A 24,430-nucleotide genomic window follows, 5' to 3' on the forward strand; every position below is an offset into this window, starting at 1 on the left:
TAAGTTCACCTGCCAGTGCAAGGTACAACGTTGGCCACTGTGTTGTTTGGAAAGAAAATAACCCCCTAAGGATATAGGACTATTGGGAGGTGTGGCTTTGTTGGAATAGGTATGGTCTTGTTGAAGGAAATATGTCACTCTGATGGCAGGCTTTGAGGTCTCATATATTCTCAGGCCTCACTCAGTCTGATGCACAGGCCACTTCCTGTTGCCTGCAAGATATAGGACTCTCAGCTATTTCTCCTAGCACCATGTCTGCCTGCAAGCCACCATGTCCTACCATGAGGATAATGGACTGAACCTCTGAACTGTAAGGAAACCACCCCAATTAAATGTTTTCCTTTATAAGAGTTACCATGGTCATAATGTCTCTTCATAGCAATAGAAAATTTTTGGAGAGCCTGCTCCAAGACCACCTCCAGAGTATGCAAAAAAAAAAAAAATCCACAAATAGGGTGAGGGCTAGACTTTTTTTTTATCTCAGGGGTAGCAAAAAAAGCACTCACGCCTTCTGATGATAACTTTCTCTTTTAGTTGATCTTGAAAAATCTCTCTGTACCCACATAACTAAGGCAAATAGGAATTATCTCTCTCTCCACACAGCTATATTCTCCACACAGTAACATCTCTTTCCACATAGCCATGTATATCTGTCACAGCTACATCTCTTCACATGCTTCTTCTACATTCTCCACCTCTATCTCTCTTTACATCTCTTTCTCATATAACTACATCTCTTGTTTCATACTTCTTCTTACATCCCTCATGCACACTTCTCCCTCTGTATACACAGATACATCTCTCTTTCAACACACATACACACACACACACACACACACACACACACACACACCTTCAGCATCAAACTCTGGACATTTATTTGTTAAACATTTTCAGGTCTGACCCATTGTCATAACACAAGATAAGTCACACAGTTTTTCACAGGCTAGAGATGTCATGCCAACTGGGCATGGTGAATAAAGTAAACACGTAGATCTGAGTGGTAGGGCTCTCAAACAGAAAGTGACATTGAAATTCAGGGCTTAACAATAAACAATTGTTAAGTTAGTTGGCTGAACCTTGAGTGGTAGGGCTACATACAGAAAGTCAATTACTTTAGGGGGTTATGTCTTAATGTTGTCAGCCAGACTTTGGTTTAACAGACACATGGGAACTTGTCCTTGTGTATTCTCTGCAGGGGCAGCTAGTCTGTTTTGAATTTGCTCTAAAATCTAAAATTAGCTGCCTTTGTGACTGAGAATACTGTTACTTGCCTATTTCAATTATGAAAAATAACCTAGTATTATTTCTATTCATCAAAATTATACATCTTACGCAGAAATCATCTTCCTGACCATCCACAGCTGTATGTGTGTCCAAACACAATCAGTGGGGAAAATATTCATAGCTGTTTTCAGGGAAGAATGTAGTGGCAGGTGAGAAAAAATTACAGAGAGAAGCAACCAGTCATTTACAGTCAGTAACCCCACAGCTTTGCAAGTGGGGCTCCCCATCAGAGAATTATCTAGTGAGTCAACCTGGTGAACACTGGTTGTCGCCTGCTGTATATTCCCATGACCTCTGGTAAAGCCATTGCTACCAGCGGCTCTCAGCAAAACCCTAATGAAGAGAGCCACCTCTGGAACACAGCTTCTGTGTACTGACTCTGAGGAAACACTGCCCAGAAGATTTCACCTCAGTGATGCTGGTCTTTTCTATCACTGCAAATTTCTCAGCTCCAGCTAACCAGCATCAGTTGTCTCAATAAGGCAAAGGTTTTATTTCAGTGGTTCTGGTCTCTTGTTAATCACAGTAGATTTTTCAGCTCCAGTGGACCAGAGAGCATAGATTCTTCACACAAAAGGTCTGGTAGAGTCATTACTTCCTTCTGAAATGTCAGAAGCCAGGCCTCCATCTTCTGCACTACTCTCAATATTCTTATCTTCCAAGCTCCTACAGAACAGTTCGCTGAGCTCTCAGCATTCAATGGCTTTTCTGACCCAAAGTTCCAAAGTCCTTTCACGGTCCCCCCCAAACAACATGGTCAGGTCTGTAAGCAATGCCCCACGATACTGGTACCAACTTGTCTTATTTAGGGTTTCTATTGCTGTGATAAAACACCACAGCTAATAAAGAAGTTGGGGAGTAAAGGGTTCGTTTGGCTTATACTTCCACATCACTGCACATCAAAGGAAACCAGGGCAGGAACTCACACAGGGCAGGAACCTGGAGACAGGAACTGATGCAGAGGCCGTGGAGGGGTGCTGCTTACCAGCTTTGCCCCCATGACTTGCTCAGTCTCCTTTCTTATAGAACCCAGGACCATCAGTCCAGGGATGGCACCACCCACAGTGGGCTGGGCCCTCTCTGCCAATCACTAATTAAGAAAATGCCCTACAGACCTGTCTAGAGCTGGATCTTATTGAGGCATTTCCTTACCTGTGGTTCCTCCTCTCAGATAACTAACTTGTGTCAAGTTGACCTAAAACTAGCCAGCACACATTGGATTACAGGTGCTTAACATTCTCCCTACCTTTCTGTATGTTTTTAAGTTTTCTTAAATTTTTTTTTTTGTTTTGGTGTGAGTTGTTGTTGTTGTTTTGGTTTTTTGAGACAGGGTCTCATTATAGCAGAGCTTTGGCTATCCTGGAATTAGCTCTATAGACCAGGCAGGTCTCAAACTCAGAGATCCGCCTGCCTCTGCCTCTTGAGTGCTGGGATTAAAGGTGTGCGCCACCATCCACTAGGCAAGTCTTTTGAATTAAAAAAAATATACATGCTTGAGTCTCTTGCCTATATATATGAATGTGAACCAATCATGAGCTGTCCATGTAACTGTCTTATTAAAATAGAAACACAGAGCCAAATGCAGAGTTGAAAGCCCAAGAGATCAGAGTAATAGCTAAGAGCTAAAAACCCTTTCTTACCCTTCGCTGCCGCTGCTGTCCTTTCCCTCAGAAAGAGACCTACTTCCTGTGTGTCTGTCTTTTTATTGACTTTCTGTTCTGCCTTCTCATTGGTTGTAAACCCAACCACATGACCTCCTCATCACTGCCTGTCTACACAGACCTCCAGGTCTTCTGTGGTTGGTATTGAGATTAAAGGCGTGTGTCTCCATGCTGGCTGTATCCTTGAACACACAGAGATCTGCCTGTCATGTGATCTGGATTAAAGGTGTTCACCACCACCACTGCTCAGTTTCTGCTACGGCTTGCTATTAGCTCTGACTCCCAGGCAACTTTATTTATTAACATACAAATAATATCACATTTCATTACAAATAAAATATCACCATATTTCTCCTTTTCTATTTTAATAAAAAGTAAAAAGGAAAAAAGTTTAACTAATATAAGAAAAACTATATATAAAAGTACAATAGCTATATACCACATATACAAGCAATAAATACCTCAACGTCTAGTCCACTGAAGTCAGAAGAACATATTGTCTTCTTTTGGTCTGGAGTTACAGATGGTTGTAAGCCTCCAGATGAGTGTGAGGGATTGATTAAAATCTTCTGCAGAGCAGCTGTTGACCCAACTTTACACTCTAATTTTTTTCTGATTCAGCATTTCCTTTGCTAATGTTTTGAGAACGTTTTTATATGTCAGTAACTTATTGAAATTTGTTCACAGAAATATCATATTATAGTTTCAACTGGCCCTCTCTAGTTTTCTGGAAGACCAGTATGGAAGTGGAATGAATGTTTGAGTCTTTGGAGGAATTTTGATTGAGCCCCTGAGTGGTTTTTTCCCTTTGTTTTTGTTTGTTTGTTAGAGACAGAGTCTCACTAGGTAGCTCTTATCTGTCTTTAAAAATCTCTACATAGACCAGACTGGCCTCAAAAATTGCAGCAATTCACCTGTCTCTGCCCTTCCGAGTTTTGGAATTAAATGTGTGTACCATCATGCACACCCTTGTTTATTTCTTTTTTGACGTTAGGAATTTTGATACAATTTTGCTGATGTATACTCAGTAGCATTGCTCTGTTCATATGTCTTTCTTTATTATGTTAGTAGTCATTTCTCTTGCCATGCCATAACCTATTCAGTGGGCACACAATTGAGAGGCATGATCTTCTTTCCTGTTTCCTTCTACAATGACTTGGTGACAGCATTTGAAATTCTGTGACATGGAATAAATGTATGGAGCACACAGAATCATGTAAATGTATTCCCAATGAAGTATATTTGTATAGTTTAGTCACTCTCACCATTTCTATTACATACATATGTGGGATACTTTAGGATACAATGACCTATGAGGATGTGCATGTGAACTTCACACCTGAAGAGTGGGCTTTGCTGAATCCTTACCACAAGAGTCTCTATGAAGAAATGATGCTGGAAACCTGCAGGAAACTCACTGCTATAGGTAGGAATGCTAGATTTTTGTCATGTTTTACAAAGGGGACAAGCATTTCTTGATCGTTGATACTCTCGGGGGATTTCTGTTGTGATAAAGGAAGAATGTGGTGAATATGTCAGGGATGGTTCTCAGGTTCAACAAAGATAGTGACTTAAATTTTGCATAATTTCCTATAATATATCATACATTTTGTGGTACTGTGTTTTAGGCTACAAATGGGAAGACCAGAATATCGAAGAACATCGACCAAGTTCTAGAAGACATGAAAGGTAATTTTCATATACAAGCTGATACATCTGTATCTCTGAAGAAATTTTAATGTGCCCTGAAGCTTTAAGGAATGGCAACACTGTAAATAAGCACAGGTTTATGATGATTATTAAATACCCACAAAACAATGTACCTCAGTGTCAGGTAGGTGATCCATGTATCCAAGGCATTTCTTTAAGAAAGAAGACAATGAAATAAGTTAACACGTGACACTATTTTAATGATAGCCCCATGAGATCCATTTTGGACTGTTCATCCCTTTGTTTTCATACCATTTATATAGGCATATACATTGATTAGGGGGATCAGTATCTGTCCAAGATCTTGTATATGCAAATAGTCCATAGTAAAGTTAGTGTTACTCATATACTTATAAAAACTTACCATAGTTTATTGAGAGGGGCAATTTATGAGAGTCAAGAAGGTTGTCATGGTGGAGAAACCTTAATCTCTATACCACATCTCTATGAGGAACAAAAAGTTAGATTGTGTGAATGCAATGTGAAAACCTTTTCTTTGTTATTCTTCCTTTAATAGGTATCTCATCTGTCCTTCTGGCTACAAACCATTTGAACATAAGGGATATGAGAAGAAGCAATGTACCTCTCTCTCGCCTACAACAGTTAGAAGATATGTTGGAGTGCCCACTATGAGTAGACTTGGTGAATGTGATACAAGTTTACAATTAATTGGTTTTCCAACTACACTGGGAATACATCAACAAACTCACACTGGAAAAAAAGCCTTATGATTACAAGGAATGTGGGAATTCTTCTGTCTGTGCTTGTTCACTTTGCAAATGTAGTGTGACTCACAGTATAGAAAAATGTTATGCATGCAATCAGTGTGGTAAAACTCTGAGTTCTTCCAATTCTGTTCAGAAATGTGAAAAAACTCATGGGAAGAGGAAGTGATAAATGTGAATCATCTACTAATGGCTTTAACCATCACAGGTATCTTCAAACACACAAAAGAATCCATAATGAAGAGGATCTCTATGAATATAATCAACATGATAAAGACTTTAGATCTGATTCCTCTTTACAATTACACCAAAGAACTCATGTGGAAGTAGAATCCTATAAATATAATCAAGGTGCAAAAGACTTTGCACATATCACTGGTCTCCAGTATCCTGAAAATATTCATACTTCGACAAAACCTATGTATGTAATCAATGTGGTAAAGCCTTTTCAAGTCACCATTATCTTAAAATACATGAAAGAATTCATACTGGAGAGAAACCCTGTATATGTAATCAGTGTAGTAAAGCTTTTGTACACTTAACTAATCTTCGAAATCATGAAAAAAACTCATGCTGGGGAGAAACCCTATGAATGCAGTCAATGTGGTAAGGCGTTTTTTTTTTTTTTTTTTTTGTTTTTTTTTTTTTTTTTTTTTTCGAGACAGGGTTTCTCTGTGTAGCTTTGCGCCTTTCCTGAACTCATTGGTAGCCAGGCTGGCCTCGAACTCACAGAGATCGCTGGCTCTGCCTCCGAGTGTGGGATTAAAGGCGTGCGCCACCCCGCCCGGCTTGGTAAGGCCTTTTTATGTCGCAGTAATCTTAAGACACATGAAAGAAGCCATACTGGAGACAAACACTATGTTTGTAATCAATGTGGTAAAGCCTGTGTAACTCGCTGTAAACTTCAAATGCATGAAAGTACTCATACAGGAGTGAAACCCTATGGGTGTAATCAATGTGATAAAGCCTTTGCACAAATCAGTCGTCTTCAAATAATTACAAAAACCATACTGGAGAGAAACCCTATGAATGCAGTCAATGTGGTAAAGCCTTTTCAAGTCATAGTAATCTTAAGACACACAAAAGAAGTCATACAGGAGACACACCCTTTGAATGTAGTCAGTGTGGTAAAGCCTTTGCACATTTCAGTCGTCTTCAAAAACATTACAAAATCCATACTGGAGAGAAACCATATGAATGTAATCAATGTGGAAAAAACCTTTAGAAGTCACAGTTATCTTCAAACACATCAAAGAATTCATAGTGGAGAGAAGCCCTATGCATGTAATCAGTGTGGTAAAGTCTTTGTAAGTTGCAGAAATCTTCAATACATGGAAGAATTCATACTAGAGAAAAGCCCTATGTATGTGATCAATGTGGTAAAGCCTTTGCACATTCCACTAGTCTTCGAAGTCATGAAAAAATTCACACTGGAGAAAAACCCTATGAATGTAATCAATGTGGTAAAGCCTTTACATGTCGCAGTAATCTTCAAATACATGAAAGAAGTCATACTGGGGACAAACCCTATGAATGTAACCAATGTGGTAAAGCCTTTGTAAGTCGCCGTAATCTTGAAATACATGAAAGTACTCATACAAGAGTAAAACCGTATGAATGTAATCAATGTGATAAAATCTTTGCACATATTATATATCTTCAAAGGCATGAAAGAAGTCATACTGGAGATAAACCATTTGAATGTAATCAGTATGGGAAAGACTTTACACAATTCTGTCGTTTTCAAAAACCATGCTGGAGAGAAACCCTATGCATGCAGTCAATGTGGTAAAGCCTTTGAAAGTAGCAGTAATCTTCAAATACATAAAAGAACTCACACTGGAGAGAAGTCCTATGAATGTAATCAATGTGGTAAAGCCTTTGTAACTCATCGTAATCTTCAAATACATGAAAGTACTCATACAGGAGTAAAACCCTATGGATGTAATCAATGTGGTAAAGCCTTTGCACATATCATTTATCTTCAAAGGCATGAAAGAAATCATACTGGAGACAAACTATGAATGTATTGAATGTGACTTGCCTTTGCAGGTCACAGAAGCCTTCAAAAAAGAAAGAAAGAAAGAAAGAAAGAAAGAAAGAAAGAAAGAAAGAAAGAAAGAAAGAAAGAAAGAAAGAAAGAAAGAAAGAAAGAAAGAAAAGTGCTCTTATACTGGAGAAAAACCCAATGAATAATTGATGTAGTAAAACTTTGCAGGTCAGTGTAATCTTCACACATCAAAGAAGTAATAGTAAAGAGAAACCCTACAAATGTCAATGTGATAATGCCTCTTTATGTTACAATCTTCTTCAAAGGCATGACAGGATTACTCCTGGAGAGAAACACCATGAATCTAGTAAATTCAGTAAAGCTTTGCACACCAATCACAGTGTTCTCACTAAGCTGTCTCACTGGTGCTCAAGTAAGATTAGTAGAAGCATTCTATCAGTCAAATATCTTTTTTCAAATTGTAAACAAATTGTCAACAAAGGATAGAGGACCACAGAATAATTTGAATAATAAAACTTATTTGAAGTATCAGTTTCACTTATTTGCAAATGAAAATAGTTTTTATCCTGCCATCCAGTTTCTTTTCAATTGTGTTAGCTTATTCTAAGGACTAAATGCTTGTTCCTAACACTTTCTTAGAACACAAATGAATGACAGGGAATTGTCTCAGTGTATAAAAGTGATTGCTGCTAAGGTTGATGACCTGAGTTCAGTCTCAGGGATACACTACACAAACCAGTTTTTCTTTGATTACTACACTTAAGCTGTGGCATATGCACACCACACACCTGCACACATGAATATCTTTGAAACTAAAGTAAGTAATTAGTGAGATCACTCACCTGCTTAAGGCACTTGCTCCCAAACTTGACTACCTCAGTTTGATCTTTAGTACTGACACAGGAGAAGTAGAGAATACACACCTGTAAATTATCCTCTGCCTGTCACATCCACAACATGGCACTGGTGTTACATACTGGTAAAAATTTTTAAAGAGATGAAATTAACAAAGCAAAAAAAGTAACCAAAATATTGAGGACATTGGAAATGATTTTCCAATTGAAATTAATACATTATTGTATTCCATGATATGTCCCTCTTCAATAAAATAGACAGCTTGTGATTAAGTCCTACATTATTTGTCTCTGATTCAAAGATAGGTCATTTTATAAACGTCTCAGCTGGGTGTACTGGTGCACTTTGGAGAGAGGCAAATGGATCTTGCTGAGTTTGAGGCTATCATGGTCCACACAGTGAGATCCTGGATACTTATTGCCTTGTAGAGAGATCCTGTCTCAAAAAAAAAAAAAAGAAAGAAAGAAAGAAAGAAAGAAAGAAAAGAAAGAAAATTTAAGTAACTGTAGCATATATCACATTATGGAATTTTTCCTGACTTAATCTGACTTCATCTCTACTCAACTAAACCCTTCATTGTCTTCACTCACATCAAGAGAACTATGTTAAGAATGGCATTTAGAAGCAATGTGCAGAGTCCATTCACAGAGGGAAAGAAATTCATTGAGTCCTTCAATGACCATGTAGCAGGGATTCTCATCACCTCCAAGTGAGAGAAGATAGAAGGAGTCATGGAATGTCTTCATCTTCTGAATTATAATGACATATTTGAGCAGTGGACAGTTTTCTCAGTACTTCTGCTGTAAGATACCCATGGTTAGTTCCTGGCACCCACATCAGATGGCACAGAACTACTTGTATTCCAGCTCTAGGAGATCTGATGCATTTGTCTGGCTTCCTTGCATGCCAGATATGCAAATGGTGTAAAGACAAACATTTTATATATTTTTATATAATAAATTTTTCAATTATAAAAATAAAAATTTGAAAGCCCTTTTAAAAATATGGAGTCATATATATTATATATATATAATATATATATATGGTTTAAATACATGTGTGTTTGAGAGAGAAAGAGACTACATATTATAAAAAAGCCTTTCTTATGTATTATTTTTAAAAATTTAAATAAAAATAATTTAATTTAGGTATATTGTCAGAACATGGTCCTGGAATGGAATCATGTAAGGAGATTTCTGAATGCTTGGGAGAACACTCCCAAAAATACAAGAGTCTTGTGTCCATACTTTCCTCGAAACACAAAATAGTTCTTAGAAAAACTTTTATGCTCCTCCCAGGTGCAGCAGATAAGAGTGGGGCTACATCAGATTACTCATTATTGCTTGCTGTTGTTATTCAATTAAATGTTTAAACTATTCTTTATATGCCTGTATGGAAAAAACATGTCTGGCTTGTCCTTGTCATTGTATACAGCTTGAAGTCATGAAAACCTTATTAATATGACCTTGTTAACCCTCAGAGTATAAAGTGTTGGGCCATGAATAAAGTTGTCTATGATGTGTGACTTTTGTCTGCCTCATTTATCAGCTCTATTCTTCCAGATCCCCCTCTAGAATGGTGACAAGTTGCACCTGAGCAGAGACTAGGTCAGCTACAAAAGAAGAGAGTGGGCACCCTCACATAAGGAGGTGACAATAGGGGAGAAACCAGGGAAGGCTTTTATTTTCTCAAGTTTGTAAATTATTTAATGTAATTGGTGTTTTGTCATGGTGTTTGGTCCCTTGGAACTGGAGTTACTTGTAGACAGTTGTGAGCTGCCATGTGGGTGTTGGGAATTAAACCCAGGTTCTCTGCAAGAGCAGTCAGTGCTCCTAACCACTGAGTCATCTCTCCAGCCCTTGTGAACCATTGCACAAGCAGCAGTATCACAACTGTTCAACTGTCTGCAAGTTGCTTATGGTTAAAGTCTCTCGCTTCCAGAAGAAGGAACCTTAGAATATTTAGATGAAATATGGGACAGAGTCCAAAATAATATTGAAAAGGAACATGAACTAGAAAAAAAAAAAACCTTTCAGGCTCCTATCATTCAATATGGATAATAACCTGTTACTCACTTCCAAAGAGGAAGAGCTACAATTCATATAAGACATGGCTCGGACATGCTATTTTAAAATGGGCTCATTATTACACTAAAAAGGTACAAAGTGTGCAAAGTTTGGGAAACTGGTTGCTAGAACAACTTTTAAACCACAAAAAAATAGTTCATAGACAAGACAACTTAAAAAATAAAGTTAACTTTTATAAATTATTAGGGGGTATTTAATTGGATACATCCTGCTTTAGGAATGTCCAATTATGCACTAACAATACTATTTAAAGCTCTAGAAGGGCCAATGGCGGTGGCACATGCCTTTAACCCCAGCACTTCGGAGCCAGAGGCAGCTGGATCTCTGTGAGTTCCAGGCCAGACTGGTCTACAGAGCGAGTTCCAGGATAGACTCCAAAAGCTACACAGAGAAACCCTATCTCGAGGAAGAAAAAAAAAATACTCTAGAAGGTTTCCTTGCACAGTCCTCACATATTATCTCCTGAGGCAAGAAAACAATGACAGCTATTTGAATCCAGAGTAGAAGAGGTATTTTTGTGTCATGAGGATTCTTCGCTGCCTATATTGGCTGGTTTCCTGTCAACCTGACACAAACTAGAGTCATCAGAGAGGAAGGAGCCTCGGTCAAGGAAATGTCTCAAGATCCAGCTGTAAAGCATTCTTTCATTTAGTGATCAATGGGGGAGGACCCAGCCCATGGTGGGTGGTGCCATCCCTAGGCTAGTGGTCCTGGGTTCTATGAGAAGGTGGGCTGAGCAAGCCAGTAAGCAGCACCCCTCCATGGCCTCTGCATCAGCTCCTGTTTTGAGGACATGTCCTGACTTCCTTCAATGATGAACAGCAATGCTGAAGGAGAAGCTTAATAAACCCTTTCCTCCCCAGCTTGCTCTTTGGTCATGGTGTTTCATTGCAGCAATAGAAACCCTAAGACACTGCCTTTGAACTTATTTATTTTCCTCACTAACTTGTCTCCTTATAGTTATTATAAACACCAAAAAATAAACCTCTGGAATGAAAATATTTACACCATAATGGTCAGAAAATACTAAGTGCTCTCCTTACTCTTTTGCTGTGTTATATTACCTCTAACAATCAGTGTTTGAGAGTGTTATACAATTCTATGGATTTTCAAATTTTATTTGTAGATTACCATGAAGGGTAGGAAATCATTATCCATCTGGCCAGCAATTAGATTTTCTTCTAAGAACTGAATTTGTGACTACAAAAATTGTCCACTTTCTCCCATTCCACAGGCAGAAATTTATTTTATTGATGGCTTATCTAATGATACAGGAGGGATTCATGGTCCTAATACTCATCAATTTATTAATACTTCTCTTTCCTGATCTCAACAGGTGAAACTGATGTTTTGATTCATCAGTTATGGTTAATTCATTAACCCTTAATTACCGTCTCAGATTTGCTTATGTGGTTGGATTGTTTCCAGCAATAGAAACTGCTTTAGTTTTGTCTTCACATCCTGTTATGCTCCCATCACTACAGGAACTACATCAGCTTTAAATCTCTACACATCCCTTGTTTATTAATCATGCTCATGTACACTTCAACCTCCCTGTTTTTGTTGCAGAGAGAAGTAAGTAAGTTTATGTATTAACCTGCCTGATGTTTACTTCTCCAGAACAGGGGCATCAGCACCTACACACTAGTACTAATTGATCTCATGTATGGTGCCACAAACTGCTTAAACAAGTGAGGCAAATTGTGCAGGAATGTCCTATTTGTGCTCTCTTACACTGTCGTGGCCATATAGTTGAATTCAGTTATTCCCAGAGTTAAAAATACTAATGAATTAAGGCATATGGATGTCATCCACTTTCCTCTTTTGCCTCATACCTGCATACAGTATTAACTATTTCTAAGATTCTTTGGGCAGTTTCTCAATCCTCAGAGAATACTAATGCATTTTGCTCTTCTCTTATACAAACTTTTGCTGTCGCAGGAGTGCCTACTTCTATAAAAATCTAACAGTGGACCACCATATAGTACAGAAATTTTAGAACTTCTGTAAGGAATGAAATGTTAATCATATTACCGGCATTCCTTATAATCCTCAAGGCCAGGATATAATTGAAAGAGCACATAGAACATTAAAACAACAATTATTAAAAAATAAAATGGGGGCCTTTTGCCGCTGTGTCCGCAGCCATGAGTATGCTCAGGCTGCAGAAGAGGCTTGCCTCTAGCGTCCTTTGCTGTGGTAAGAAGGTCTGGTTGGACCCCAATGAGACCAATGAAATCGCCAATGCCAACTCCCGTCAGCAGATCCGGAAGCTGATCAAGGATGGGCTGATCATCCGGAAGCCTGTGACCGTCCATTCCCGGGCTGGATGCCGGAAAAACACCTTGGCTCGACCGAAGGGCAGGCATATGGGCATAGGGAAGCGGAAGGGTACTGCCAACGCTCGGATGCCTGAGAAGGTGACCTGGATGAGAAGGATGCGGATCCTGCGCCGACTTCTAAGGAGATACCGTGAATCCAAGAAGACTGACCGCCATATGAATCACAGCCTGTATCTGAAGGTCAAGGGGAATGTCTTCAAAAACAAGCGGATTCTCATGGAACACATCCACAAGCTGAAGGCAGACAAGGCCCGCAAGAAGCTCCTGGCTGACCAGGCTGAGGCTCGCAGGTCTAAGACCAAGGAAGCCCGAAAGCGCCGGGAGGAGCGTCTCCAGGCCAAGAAGGAGGAGATCATCAAGATGCTGTCCAAAGGAGGAAGAGACCAAGAAATAAAGCCTCCCTCGTGTCTGTACATAGTGGGCCACCTGTGGCCACAGGTGGATCAGTCATTAAAATAAAACAAGCAAAAAATAAAAAGGGTCTCTTTTCAAGCTAATCTCTAGAATGCTCTCTAGACCACATATTAATGTTTTTCTCTGAACCTCTTGAGCAATTCACCCATAGTCCAAATCACCCTCAGCACCATTGTCTTCCAAGCTCCCACTAGAATGGCCCAAGAAGCAACACTTAAAGCATCCAACAGCTTTTCTAACCAATGTCCCAATGTCCACATCCTCCAAACAAAACCATGGTCCAGCATATCACAGCCACATCCCAGTCCCTGGTACCATTTTCTGTCCTAGTTAGGGTTTTTAATTACTGTGAAGAAACACCATGACCATGGGAACTCTTACAAAGGAAACATTTCATTGGAGCTGGCCTGCAGTTCAGAGGTTTAGTCCATTATCATCATGGATGGAAGCATGCAGGCAGACATGGTGCTGGAGAATCAGCTGAGAGTTCTAAATCCAGATGAACAGGCAGCAGGAAGACATGGTGACACACTGGCCAGGCTTAAGCATCTGAGACCTCAGAGCCCGCCCTCGGTGACACATTCCTGCAACACAGCCACACTTCCTAATAGTGCCACTCGCTGTGAGCCTATGGGGGCCATTTTTATTCAAATCACCACAGTGTGTATAGGTCTGAAGATATGAAAGCTTAAGTGTACAAGTTATAAAGGTATAAAACTTTCAAATTTCTTACCCCTCTATGCTATTGTTATACTAAATTGTCTATAGTTAAAAATTTCAGCATCAATCAATGGAGTTCTGACAAGCTGGTAAAGCACAGAGTACTATTATAAGTCACAAGCTCAGGATTTTATATTTGCTTTGGCTGTCTTCTAAGTATAGACTTAAAAGTGCTCTTAATTGTGCTAAAAACATCTGTCAAATATATATGTCCATCCCTCCAGACAAAGTGTTCATGCTTTAATCCAGAATCACTTTTGGGTCCCCAAGCTTCTATGTCTCAGAGGCATGAGTCTACTGCCTTTTGTACGATGTGGAATTGAATACAGATGGCAAACAATGGTAGTGCTAACATATCTAAAACTTTCCTCTCATTTTGTAAACTCAAAAAATCTTGTCAGCTTCAGGGTGTTGACTTGACTCTACCTCTGACAAGTCAAATGGACTCTAGATAAGTAAGTACTCCTTAGTTTCACAATCTGCCTATTCCTGAGGATGGGATCTCTCAATCTCTCTCTCTCTCTCTCTCTCTCTCTCTCTCTCTCTCTCTCTCTCTCTTGATTTTCAGGACTACCCTCCCCCAACTACTAGGACCATGGGCCTAGAAGTTTCAAATATATACTTTGTATAAAAATTTTCCCTTTGCATTTCCAGCAACAGTGGAGGAGAGTTCCCCTTGTGATACATTCTCTCCAGCATAAGCTGTCTTCAGTGTTTTTGATCTTAGCCATTCTGACTGATGTAAGGTGGTATCTCAGAGTCATTTTGATTTGCATTTCCCTGATGATTAGGGATGTTGAGCAATTCCTTAAATGTCTTTCAGCCATTTGAGCTTCCTCTGTTGATAATTCTCTGTTTAGCTCTATAGCCCATTTCTTAATTGAACTGTTGGGCATTTTGATGTCTAATTTCTTGAGTTCTTTATATGTTCTGGATATCAGCCCTCTGTCAGATGTGGGGTTGGTGAAGATCTTTTCCCATTCTGTAGGCTGTCGCTTTGTCTTGTTGACTATATCCTTTGCTCTACAAAAGCTTCTCAGTTTCAAGAGGTCCCATTGATTGATTGTTTCTCTCAGTGTCTGTGCTACTGGTGTTATATTTAGGAAGTGATCTCCTATGCCAATGTGTTCAAGACTACTTCCTACTTTCTCTTCTATCATGTTCAGAGTAACTGGATTTATGTTGAGGCTTTTGATCCACTTGGACTTAAGTTTTGTGCACGGTGACAGATATGGATCTATTTGCAGCCTTCTACATGTTGACATCCAGTTATGCCAGCACCATTGGGGAATGCAAACTTGTACAGCCACTTTGAAAATCAATATGGCGCTTTCTTAGAAAATTGGGAATCAATCTCCCCTAAGACCCAGCTATACCACTCTTGGGCATATACCCAAGGAATGCTCAATCATACCACAAGGGCACATGCTCAGCTATGTTCATAGCAGCATTGTTCGTAATAGCCAGAACCTGGGTTTGTAATAGCCAGAACCTGGAAACAACCTAGATGCCCTTCAACTGAAGAATGGATCTTTCTACCAAATAAACAGAGTAAAAAATTAAAAACTTATGTGGAAAAGACCTATGAGTTGATTTTAAAAGAAAAACTGAGACTTCATCAATTAGGAGGGATAGACCCAGCAGGAATTGTAGTACCTTTAACTAATGATGAAATTGACAAATTATGGGCAGAAAGTGAACCTTGGCTAATAGCTTGCAGAAATTTTTTTGGAGAGATTAACAACAAATATCCCAAAAGCAATAGAATTCAACTTATAAAGAGAGCTAACTGGATCCATCCTTGAATTGTACAGGAAACACCAATATCTGGATCCTCTACATTTTATGCAGACACAAACAAACAAGGAAAGACAGCTTACAAATCAGAAAATTTAAGTAAAGTGATTCAAAGTCCTTATAATTCAGTTTAAAAATCAGAATTATGTACTATTCTGATGGTATTAATGGATTTTTCAGAACCTTTCAACATAGTTACTTGTGGTGGTATTGTGTTCCCCAAAATATTGTGTATCTTAATAAACTTATCTGGGGTCAGAGAACAGAAAAGCCATTAGTTAGGCAGTGATAGCACATGCCTTTAATCCTAGCATTCCAGAGGCAGAAATCCATCTGGGATCTCTGTGAGTTCAAGGCCACATTGGACACAGCCAGGCATGGTGACTCATGCCTTTAATCCCAGAAAGCGAGCCTTTAATCCTAGGGAGTGATGGTAGAAAGCAGAAAGGTATATAAGGCGTGAGAACCAGAAACTAGAAGCATTTGGCTGGTTAAGCTTTCAGGCTTTGAAGCAGCACAGTTCAGCTGGGATTCATTCTGGATGAGGACTCAGAGGCTTCCAGTCTGAGTTAACAGGACCAGCTGAGGAACTGGTGAGGTGAGATAGCTATGGCTTGTTCTGTTTCTCTGACCTTCCAGTATTCACCCCAATAGCTGGCCTCGGGTTTGATTTTATTAATAAGCACTTTTAAGATTCATGCTATAGTTACTGACTCTCAGTGTCCTCAAAGTGTGGTCTTACATATTGAGACTGCAGAATTTATCCATGATGAGTCAAAATTAATTATTTATTCAGTTATAATTAGGAATAGGAATCATCCCTTGTATATAACTCATATCTGATCCCATATGGGTCTACTAGGCCCTCTAGCACAAGGTGATGATGAGATTGATGAACTATTGAAAGGAAATGTACTGGAGCCTCAGGATTACATCAAAAGCATCATGTCAATAGTAAGTGTTTGCAAAAGGAGTTTTCCATAACTTGGCAACAAGCCAAGGAAATTATAAGGAAATGTCCTACTTGTCCTTTTTACAACCAAACTCTACTACCAGCAAGATGTAACCCAAAGAGTACTCATAGGAATAAAATATGGCAGATGTATGTGTTTCATTTTCTATAAATTGGAAAATTAGAATATGTATACCACACCATTGATACCTATTCAGGATTTCAGTAGGCAAGTGCTCTGAGTTCCAAAAGGCTGAATCTGTAATCACACATTTGCTAGATGTTATGGACAATGGGTATACCTGTACAAATTAAAACTGACAATGCTTCAGCATATTTCTCTGGTGAAATGAAACAGTTTTTTGGTTATTACAATATAAAGCACATTACAGGTATGTCACACAAACCTACAGGCCAAGCAGTCATAGAAAGATCAAATTGAACTCTGAAGGATATGCTAAATAAACAGAAAGGGGTAACAAACCCCCCCAGAAATAGATTACATAATGCTCTATTAACTTTGAATTTTCTCAGTGCTAAAGGGAAAGGAACAACACTACAGAGAGACATTGGATAATAGAAAAATCCACAAAGTTAAATCAGCCTGTAGTCAGAAGTTTTCTTGTGCTCTCCCAGGACCAACATCCCACAGCAACTTATAAAATTCCTGTGTCCTGCCTGCTTGGTCCTGTAACCACTCACACCCAAGTAAACACACATAGGCTTATATTAATTTAAACTGCTCAGCCATTAGCTCAGATTTACCACTGACTAGCTCTTACACTTAAACTCAGCCCATTTCTGTTAATCTATATGTTGTCCCGTGTTCTGTGGCTTTACCTGTGTGCCATTACATGCTTCTCCCTGAAAGACAGCTGGTGTCTCCTGACTCAGCCTTCCTCCTCCAGAATTCTCCTTGTCTGTTTATCCCACCTATACTTCCTGCTTGGCTGCTGGCCAATCAGCATTTTATTAAACCAGTGTACAAAAGCATTATCCCACAGCATCAGTGTATATACTTCAAGGATGTGCTGACCTCAGAATGGAAACCTGGACATATATTATGTTGGGGACAAGGTTTTGCTTTTGTTTCTACAGGAGGAGAAAAGCTATGGATACCATCAAAATTAACAAAGGTTTGATTTGAACAAGAGAGACCTCTTAATTAGAAGAGGTGATGGTTCATCAACCAGCATGACCATTCAATTTAAATTGACTTATACTACTAACAAATACTTTTCATTTAATTAGCTATAATTTTCCAAAAGGGAACCTCCCCAAAGTTAGGGATGGGGAAGGGTTTTTGTTTTTTTCTTTCAGGAGAATGAAGGCTAGGGAATCTGAAGAACACTGGAAAAATGAGACATCTGAAGAAAAAGGACAAATCATTAAGAAAAATGTCCCAAGAAAAAGAAAATTGGCCTATTGGTATATCACATATCAAATTTCATAAGTCTTCCTCAATGTTTGTTTCTGCTGTTCTCTACAGGTATTTAACAAAATGGTCTTTATGTAGTTCCAGTTCACTTAGCATCAAAGATCAGAGATCCCAAAACACTTTTGGCAACTTTGGCTTCTGTGAAGGATGAAACTCCTCAGAGTCCCAGTGACACTTCAGGCTGTTAGTTAAAAAAGCAGCTGGTTTCTTTTCTTTGAGGTTTCTTTTTACTTTAAATTGTCTAGTTGATTTTTACCTTCAGTTTTTATTCCACCTCCATCTGAAGGGGTAATCCCAACTGCCATATGGAATTGGGGCAATGACTGATCTGGTTTCTTCCATCTGAATTTGAGTTATCAGGTGGAATATTGGGAAACCCTTCCAGAGGGCCACTTGTCAAGACCAAACTCACAATTGTAGACAGGAAAGGAATTCCTTTACTGGTGTTTAGGAAGTATTAATAATAAGACATTCTTGATGGGCTGACCATAGCCCCCATCTATGAGATGTTCCCCTTTGAACTGATACAAATATATAATTTGTATACAATATACAATAATACAATCCAATGTAAAATATTTAAAACTAGTAGTTGCATTTTTTTTTTTTTTGGTTTTTCGAGACAGGGTTTCTCTGCGTAGCTTTGCGCCTTTCCTGGAGCTCACTTGGTAGCCCAGGCTGGCCTCGAACTCACAGAGATCCGCCTGCCTCTGCCTCCCGAGTGCTGGGATTAAAGGCGTGCGCCACCACCGCCCGGCAGTAGTTGCATTTTAAATGTAGGTTCAATAATCTACCTTTTTATCTTATATCTGTATCTTCCCCCTTTTCCTTTTCAGAATAGATTCAATTTATTCTTTCAATCTATAATTTCTATATCTGTTTTTTTCAAAGTAGATTCAATAATCTACCTCTCATCTATATCCTCTTTTTTCTTTTTTTTCAAATAAGAACCTTAAATCTATTCTTCTTTGTAATCAAATACCCTAAACAATAACAATTATCCACAACCCATTGAATGACCAAAAAAGCCACCCACTCCACCTCCTGGGAATATGGGCTTCATTTTCTTAAAAGTACTTCCTGCTCTCTGGAGGTGATGGCATCTTTAGGGGATCCTGAAAAGAAAAATTGGAGTTAGTTGTCAAGTCCTGGGAGAGTTAGCTATATCATTTGTTGTCCAGTCTATGCATAATTCGAAAGTGCAGAGCTTGTCTCAAGTCCTTGCTTAAGTAGTAGTCTGTGAAGCTGGATCATCTCAGCTAGCCATCTCAAAATTGTCCTGAGTGGCTTGTATTCCAAAGCCAATCTTTGGGTGTTTTTTTTTTTTCAGCTTGATGGTATTATAATCATCCTGATAGAATCATCATTGTGGGGTCCCATCATCTTTTCGGAAACTTCAAAGTTGTTGCTGTTAGGGGTGGTTATGGTTCTCTGCAGAAAACTGATAAAAAACTCCTACCTGAAATCATGTATAGGCAGCTAGATGAAGCCTTTTTTCTAGGATTAGGTAGTACTCTATATGACTAGTAATATCACGATAAAAGTTTAATATATATATAAATCTTATAAATTTTAATATAAAATTTATACCTTAGCTGGGCGGTGGTGGCGCACGCCTTTAATCCCAGCACTCGGGAGGCAGAGCCAGGCGGATCTCTGTGAGTTCGAGGCCAGCCTGGGCTACCAAGTGAGTTCCAGGAAAGGCACAAAGCTACACAGAGAAACCCTGTCTCAAAAAAAAAAAAAAAAAAAAAAAAAAAAAAAAAGAAAAGTTTTAAAGAGTCAAAATGAAACCAAAGAATTATGAGATTAGTGGCAATAGAATAGTCCCTAAATTTTGGTTTTCTTCTGTCCCATATCAGATGGCTCTTCTGACATGATACAGAGATTTTGGGTTTTCCTTTTAACAAGCATGCTTGGGTTTAGGGAAGGAGACAGCCACGCTCCAACTCCAAAGCCAGCTTTAACTTTTAATTGAACTGGGACTACATAAAGACCATTTATTTGTGTATGTGTCTGTAGAGAACAGCAGAAACTAACATGTAGCAAGAGTTTTGAAAATTTATCCTGTTAGATATGTGATATACCAATAGGTCAACTTACTCTTTTTCTTGGGACATTTTTTTTTCCTGGATGATTTGTCCTTTTTCTTCAGCTTTTGTTCCCAGGGACCTCACTGACCTTGTCTGCAAAGGGGAGAATATTCTCCCCTTCTGTACATCTGAACACATTAGATAGCCTCCAAGAATGATTAGCAACCACTTAGATGATCAGTTTTCTACCAGCTTGATACTTTTCTACTACATATTATTTCAATAGCCAGACATAACACAATAAAATTTGCTTGACATTTTTAGCCAGTCCTTGAAGTAGTTGATATCTGATTTTGCCAACTTTAATAAATACATTATCTCTAAATCTCATCCTTTATGTACCTTAAACAACTTGCTCAGACCTTCTTAACTTGCAAAACCTTTTCAGTCTTCTTTTTGCTGGAGCTTTCCATGCATCATCATCTTCATATAACTACGTTCTTCTTTTCTAAGGTCATTTCCACATTTATATTCCTTTAACATTTTCTTTTATGTATTGCTTCCTTTTTAAAATACCATGAGACATAGGAACATTGAAATATGTTTGCAGTCTGTTGTGTGAATTTTCTCCCCTGTGGAGGGGAAGAAGCTGTGTCTATCCCATCCCTATGAGTCACAAGGATGATGCAAAGGACAATTTCACCATCCTAGGGAACCAATGAGTTTCTTGAGCTTACTTACTGAACATTGTTGAAAAGGTGCTTACAAAGGTTTTGATACTGTAGTGGTTTGATCGAAATGGCTCCCAAAGTCCCATAGGGAGTGGCATTAAAGGGGTGGGGCCTTGTTGGAGTAGTTGTGGCCTTGTTGGAGGAAGTGTGTCACAGTCAATTTCTCTCTCTCTCTCTCTCTCTCTCTCTCTCTCTCTCTTTCTTCTTTCTTTCTTTTTTCTTTTTGGTTTTTCAAGACAGGGTTTCTCTGTGTAGCTTTGCACCTTTCCTGGAATTCGCTTTGTAGACCAGGCTGGCCTTGAACTCACAGAGATCCACCTGCCTCTGCCTCCTGGGTGCTGGGATTAAAGGTGTGCGTCGCCGCCGCCGCCGCCGCCGCCGCCGCCGCCGCCGCCGCCGCCGCCGCCTCATGATGATAATGGACTAAACCCTCTTAAACTGTAAGCCTACCCTGGTGAAATGTTTCCTTTATAATGTTGCTGTAGTCATGGTGTCTCTTCACAGCAATAGAAACTCTAAGTAAAATCCCCAAAAGCAGCCACCGCAGGAATGTCTCCACCAGTGTGGACAATGGCTCCTCCCATAGCTGCAGATGTGGAGCTCACCTTCTCTCCACTCTTCCGCTGCCCACACCCTGTGCCCATTTCTTAGTGGTCATGGCAAGTAAGCCTGACAGCACTCAAGGTAAATCCCCACTTTTAAATTTGGCTTTCTCATAGGTGCATACCCAGAATCTACCTCCTCCCAACACTTTCCCAGGCTATGCGCTCTAGCTCCTCCCGAAAACCACAAGGTCCCCTGTCATTCGGGATGCATTGCATAGAGTTCCCTGAAAAAGAGGCCGTACACTCAGAAGGAGGGGCTCCCTCCTTCCATGATGGGAGAGCAACAGTCGGCCAACCTGGGGGTGGTCATCCTCTGTAAGCAGGCACAGCTGATCACAGAAAGGTGACGATCATGTGTCTTAAGACAGTGCTGAGCAACAACAATTAAATAAAAGGATGCTTAATAGAAACTGTGTATAAGATAATGTAATAAATTAATATTTCTTAGGCACAATCTGTTAAACTAAACCTTAGAGAAGACACAAGACAGTATTCATATAATACATGGCATCAGTACTATAGCCATGCTTTTGGGTTTTAATACAAGGATGTAGTCGATACCAAGAAACAGCAAATAGATAACAAAATATCATGAAATTGGTGTTTGCAGCATCCTGTACAACACAACTAAGAAATTCCTCTTAAAAGTATGATGACCTGCCAGGCAGTGGTGGCACACGCACGCCTTTAATTCCAGCACTCAGGAGGCAGAGCCAGGTAGAACTCTGTGAGTTCGAGGCCAGCCTGGTCTACAAAGCAATTATCAGGAAAGGCACAAAGCTGCACAGAGAAACCCTGTCTCGAAAAACAAAAACAAAAAACAAACAAACAAACAAAACAAAAAAAAAAAAGAAGAAGAAGAAAAAGTATGATGACCCAAACTGGGCGATGGTGGCACACACCTTTAATCCCAGCACTTCGGAGGCAGAGCCCGGTGGATCTCTATGAGTTCAAGGCCAGCCTGCTCTATAAAGTGAGTTCCAGGAAAGACACAAAACTACACAGAGAAACCCTGTCTCGAAAACCAAAAAAAAAAAAAAAAAAAAAAAAAAAAAAAAAAAAAAGAAAAGAACAAAAACAGTATATGACCCAGCTTCCTATAGAGAGATCTTTACACAGATGGTCTCTTTATCCTCTCTCTGGATGAGCAACCCATTCACTGTTTTTACTACAGACATATGACCATACATAAAAGGTGAGTAAACATTTACAACCTAGCATCCAAATCTCTAACAGCCCTGGTTAACATACTATTTAACTGTCCCTAAGCAAATTCTACTTTGTGTGAATTACTATTTCCTAAGCATTGGTAAATCCTTTATATCACCAATTGCAGTTTAATAGTGGAGTGCTACCCAGTACATGAGATGCCGTTTACAACCTCCACAAATTAACTCTAAATGGATCTTACACCTAAATGTCAAATGAAAAATGTAGAACTTCAAGAAGATATTTGAGGGATGGAGAGATGGCTCAGAGGTTAAGAGCACTGGCTGCTCTTCCACAGGTTCTGAGCTCAATTCCCAGTAACTACATACATCTCATCTGTAATGAGATCTGGTGCCCTCTTCTGGCATACAGACATGCATGCAGGCAAGACACTGTATATATAATAAATAAATTGTAAAAAAGAGGCATTGATAAGAAAGAAAGAAAGAAAGAAAGGAAGGAAGGAAGGAAGGAAGGAAGGAAGGAAGGAAGGAAGGAAGAAGGAAAGAAAGAAAGAAAGAAAGAAAGAAAGAAAGAAAGAAAGAAAGAAAGAAAGAAAAAAGAAAAAAGAAAAAAAGAAAAGTTACTTAAAACTAGGCCTCTCTGAGTTTGGCAACCTGCATGAGCTTTGAAAGGTTTCTCTAAGAACCTGATTTATAGAGCAAAAACTGAGCTCCATCACCAATACAAGGAATATGCTTGGAAGAGTTGGTGATAATCTGGGCAAGGTCCTTTTGAAAGGCTTTCTTCAGATCCTCAGAACCCAACACTTTCCACCCAAGGGTCTGTGGTTATCAGTCCCAACACCACTGTGGATTTTGTTTATAATGTTCTTCAGGTACCCCATGTTCCTCTTGTGCAACGTTGTCTGATTAGCTTCCTTCTGAATTTGTACACTTCCTTTTAAAACTGAATCCATTGATTTACACTACAAGAGACTTGCTGTTGAATTTGGCACAAATCTCCAGGCAATCTGGAATAGGTCTGTCCTTAGATTGGAAGCCAGGGCTGGGAACCATGTGCTCTGTCCCTTCTGTTCACCTGGTCTTGTCACTCAGACCTCACTAGCCAATCAGAGCCTCCAACGGACCGGCCAGTCAGATGGGTGGGTTCTTCCGGGAGCCAGGCTCCTGACTCAGCAGAGGAAGTGGGAAGTTGTCACGTGTGCTGTGCCTTGGCCTCGGTTGTGAAGAGAGCAAGTCAGCTCAGCAGCACCATGGTGAGTGAGGGGTCGCTCTCCAAACATGGGGAGAAGCAGTGGGCCAAGATGAGTGAGGGGCTGCTGTCCCCGTGCAGGGAGGAGTGGCTGGTCTTGGTGAGTGAGGTGCCGCTTTCCGCAGACTAGGTGGAGCGGCTGACTGAGGCTCAGGAGCTGGTTTGGTGGGTCCTCCCTTAGCTCGGTGGGAGCCAGACAGAGTTCAGCCAGGCGGTGGCGGCGCAGGCCTTTAATCCCAGCACTTGGGAGGCAGAGCCAGGCGGATCTCTGTGAGTTCAAGGCCAGCCTGGGCTACAGCGTGAGATCCAGGTCAGGCACCAAAACAACACAGAGAAATCCTGTCTCGACAAAAACCAAGACAGAGTTCATTGTTTTCCTGCCTGGTACTGCCTGGTCCTATGTGGTCCTTGCAAGTCCCTGTGCTGGATTGGCATCCTCTGAATAACTTCACCTCCCGGGCTGTATCTTCACAGAGCATTGGGAGCAGATCTGTGCTTAGAACTCTCTTTGTTGTTAACATCACTGTGAAATTCTGGTGCCTGTGTTGCTTATATTGTATGTGGAGAAACATCACCAGATTTGCCAAACTCAGAGAATACTGGTCTCTCTAATACCTTCCAGAAGTTCTGAACTTTTA

At 39.8% G+C, this 24,430-nt stretch overlaps 1 protein-coding gene and 2 pseudogenes across 1 annotated transcript; all 3 read left to right on the forward strand.

Moving 5' to 3' along the window:
- The first annotated feature begins 3,867 nt into the window (after positions 1-3,867).
- On the forward strand, positions 3,868-5,640 carry LOC114688261 (zinc finger protein 431-like). The gene is made up of 3 exons (XM_028862882.2): positions 3,868-4,374; positions 4,577-4,637; positions 5,176-5,640. The coding sequence occupies exons 1-3, from the start codon at positions 4,254-4,256 to the stop codon at positions 5,387-5,389; spliced, it is 396 nt and encodes a 131-aa protein (XP_028718715.1). The 5' UTR covers positions 3,868-4,253; the 3' UTR covers positions 5,390-5,640.
- A 344-nt stretch (positions 5,641-5,984) lies between these two features.
- On the forward strand, positions 5,985-9,254 carry LOC114688258 (annotated as a pseudogene).
- Positions 9,255-12,468: 3,214 nt separating this feature from the next.
- LOC114688260 lies at positions 12,469-13,087 on the forward strand (annotated as a pseudogene).
- Positions 13,088-24,430: the final 11,343 nt, after the last annotated feature.

The sequence above is a fragment of the Peromyscus leucopus genome, chromosome 22, assembly GCF_004664715.2.
Source record: "Peromyscus leucopus breed LL Stock chromosome 22, UCI_PerLeu_2.1, whole genome shotgun sequence".
Lineage (NCBI taxonomy): Eukaryota > Metazoa > Chordata > Mammalia > Rodentia > Cricetidae > Peromyscus > Peromyscus leucopus.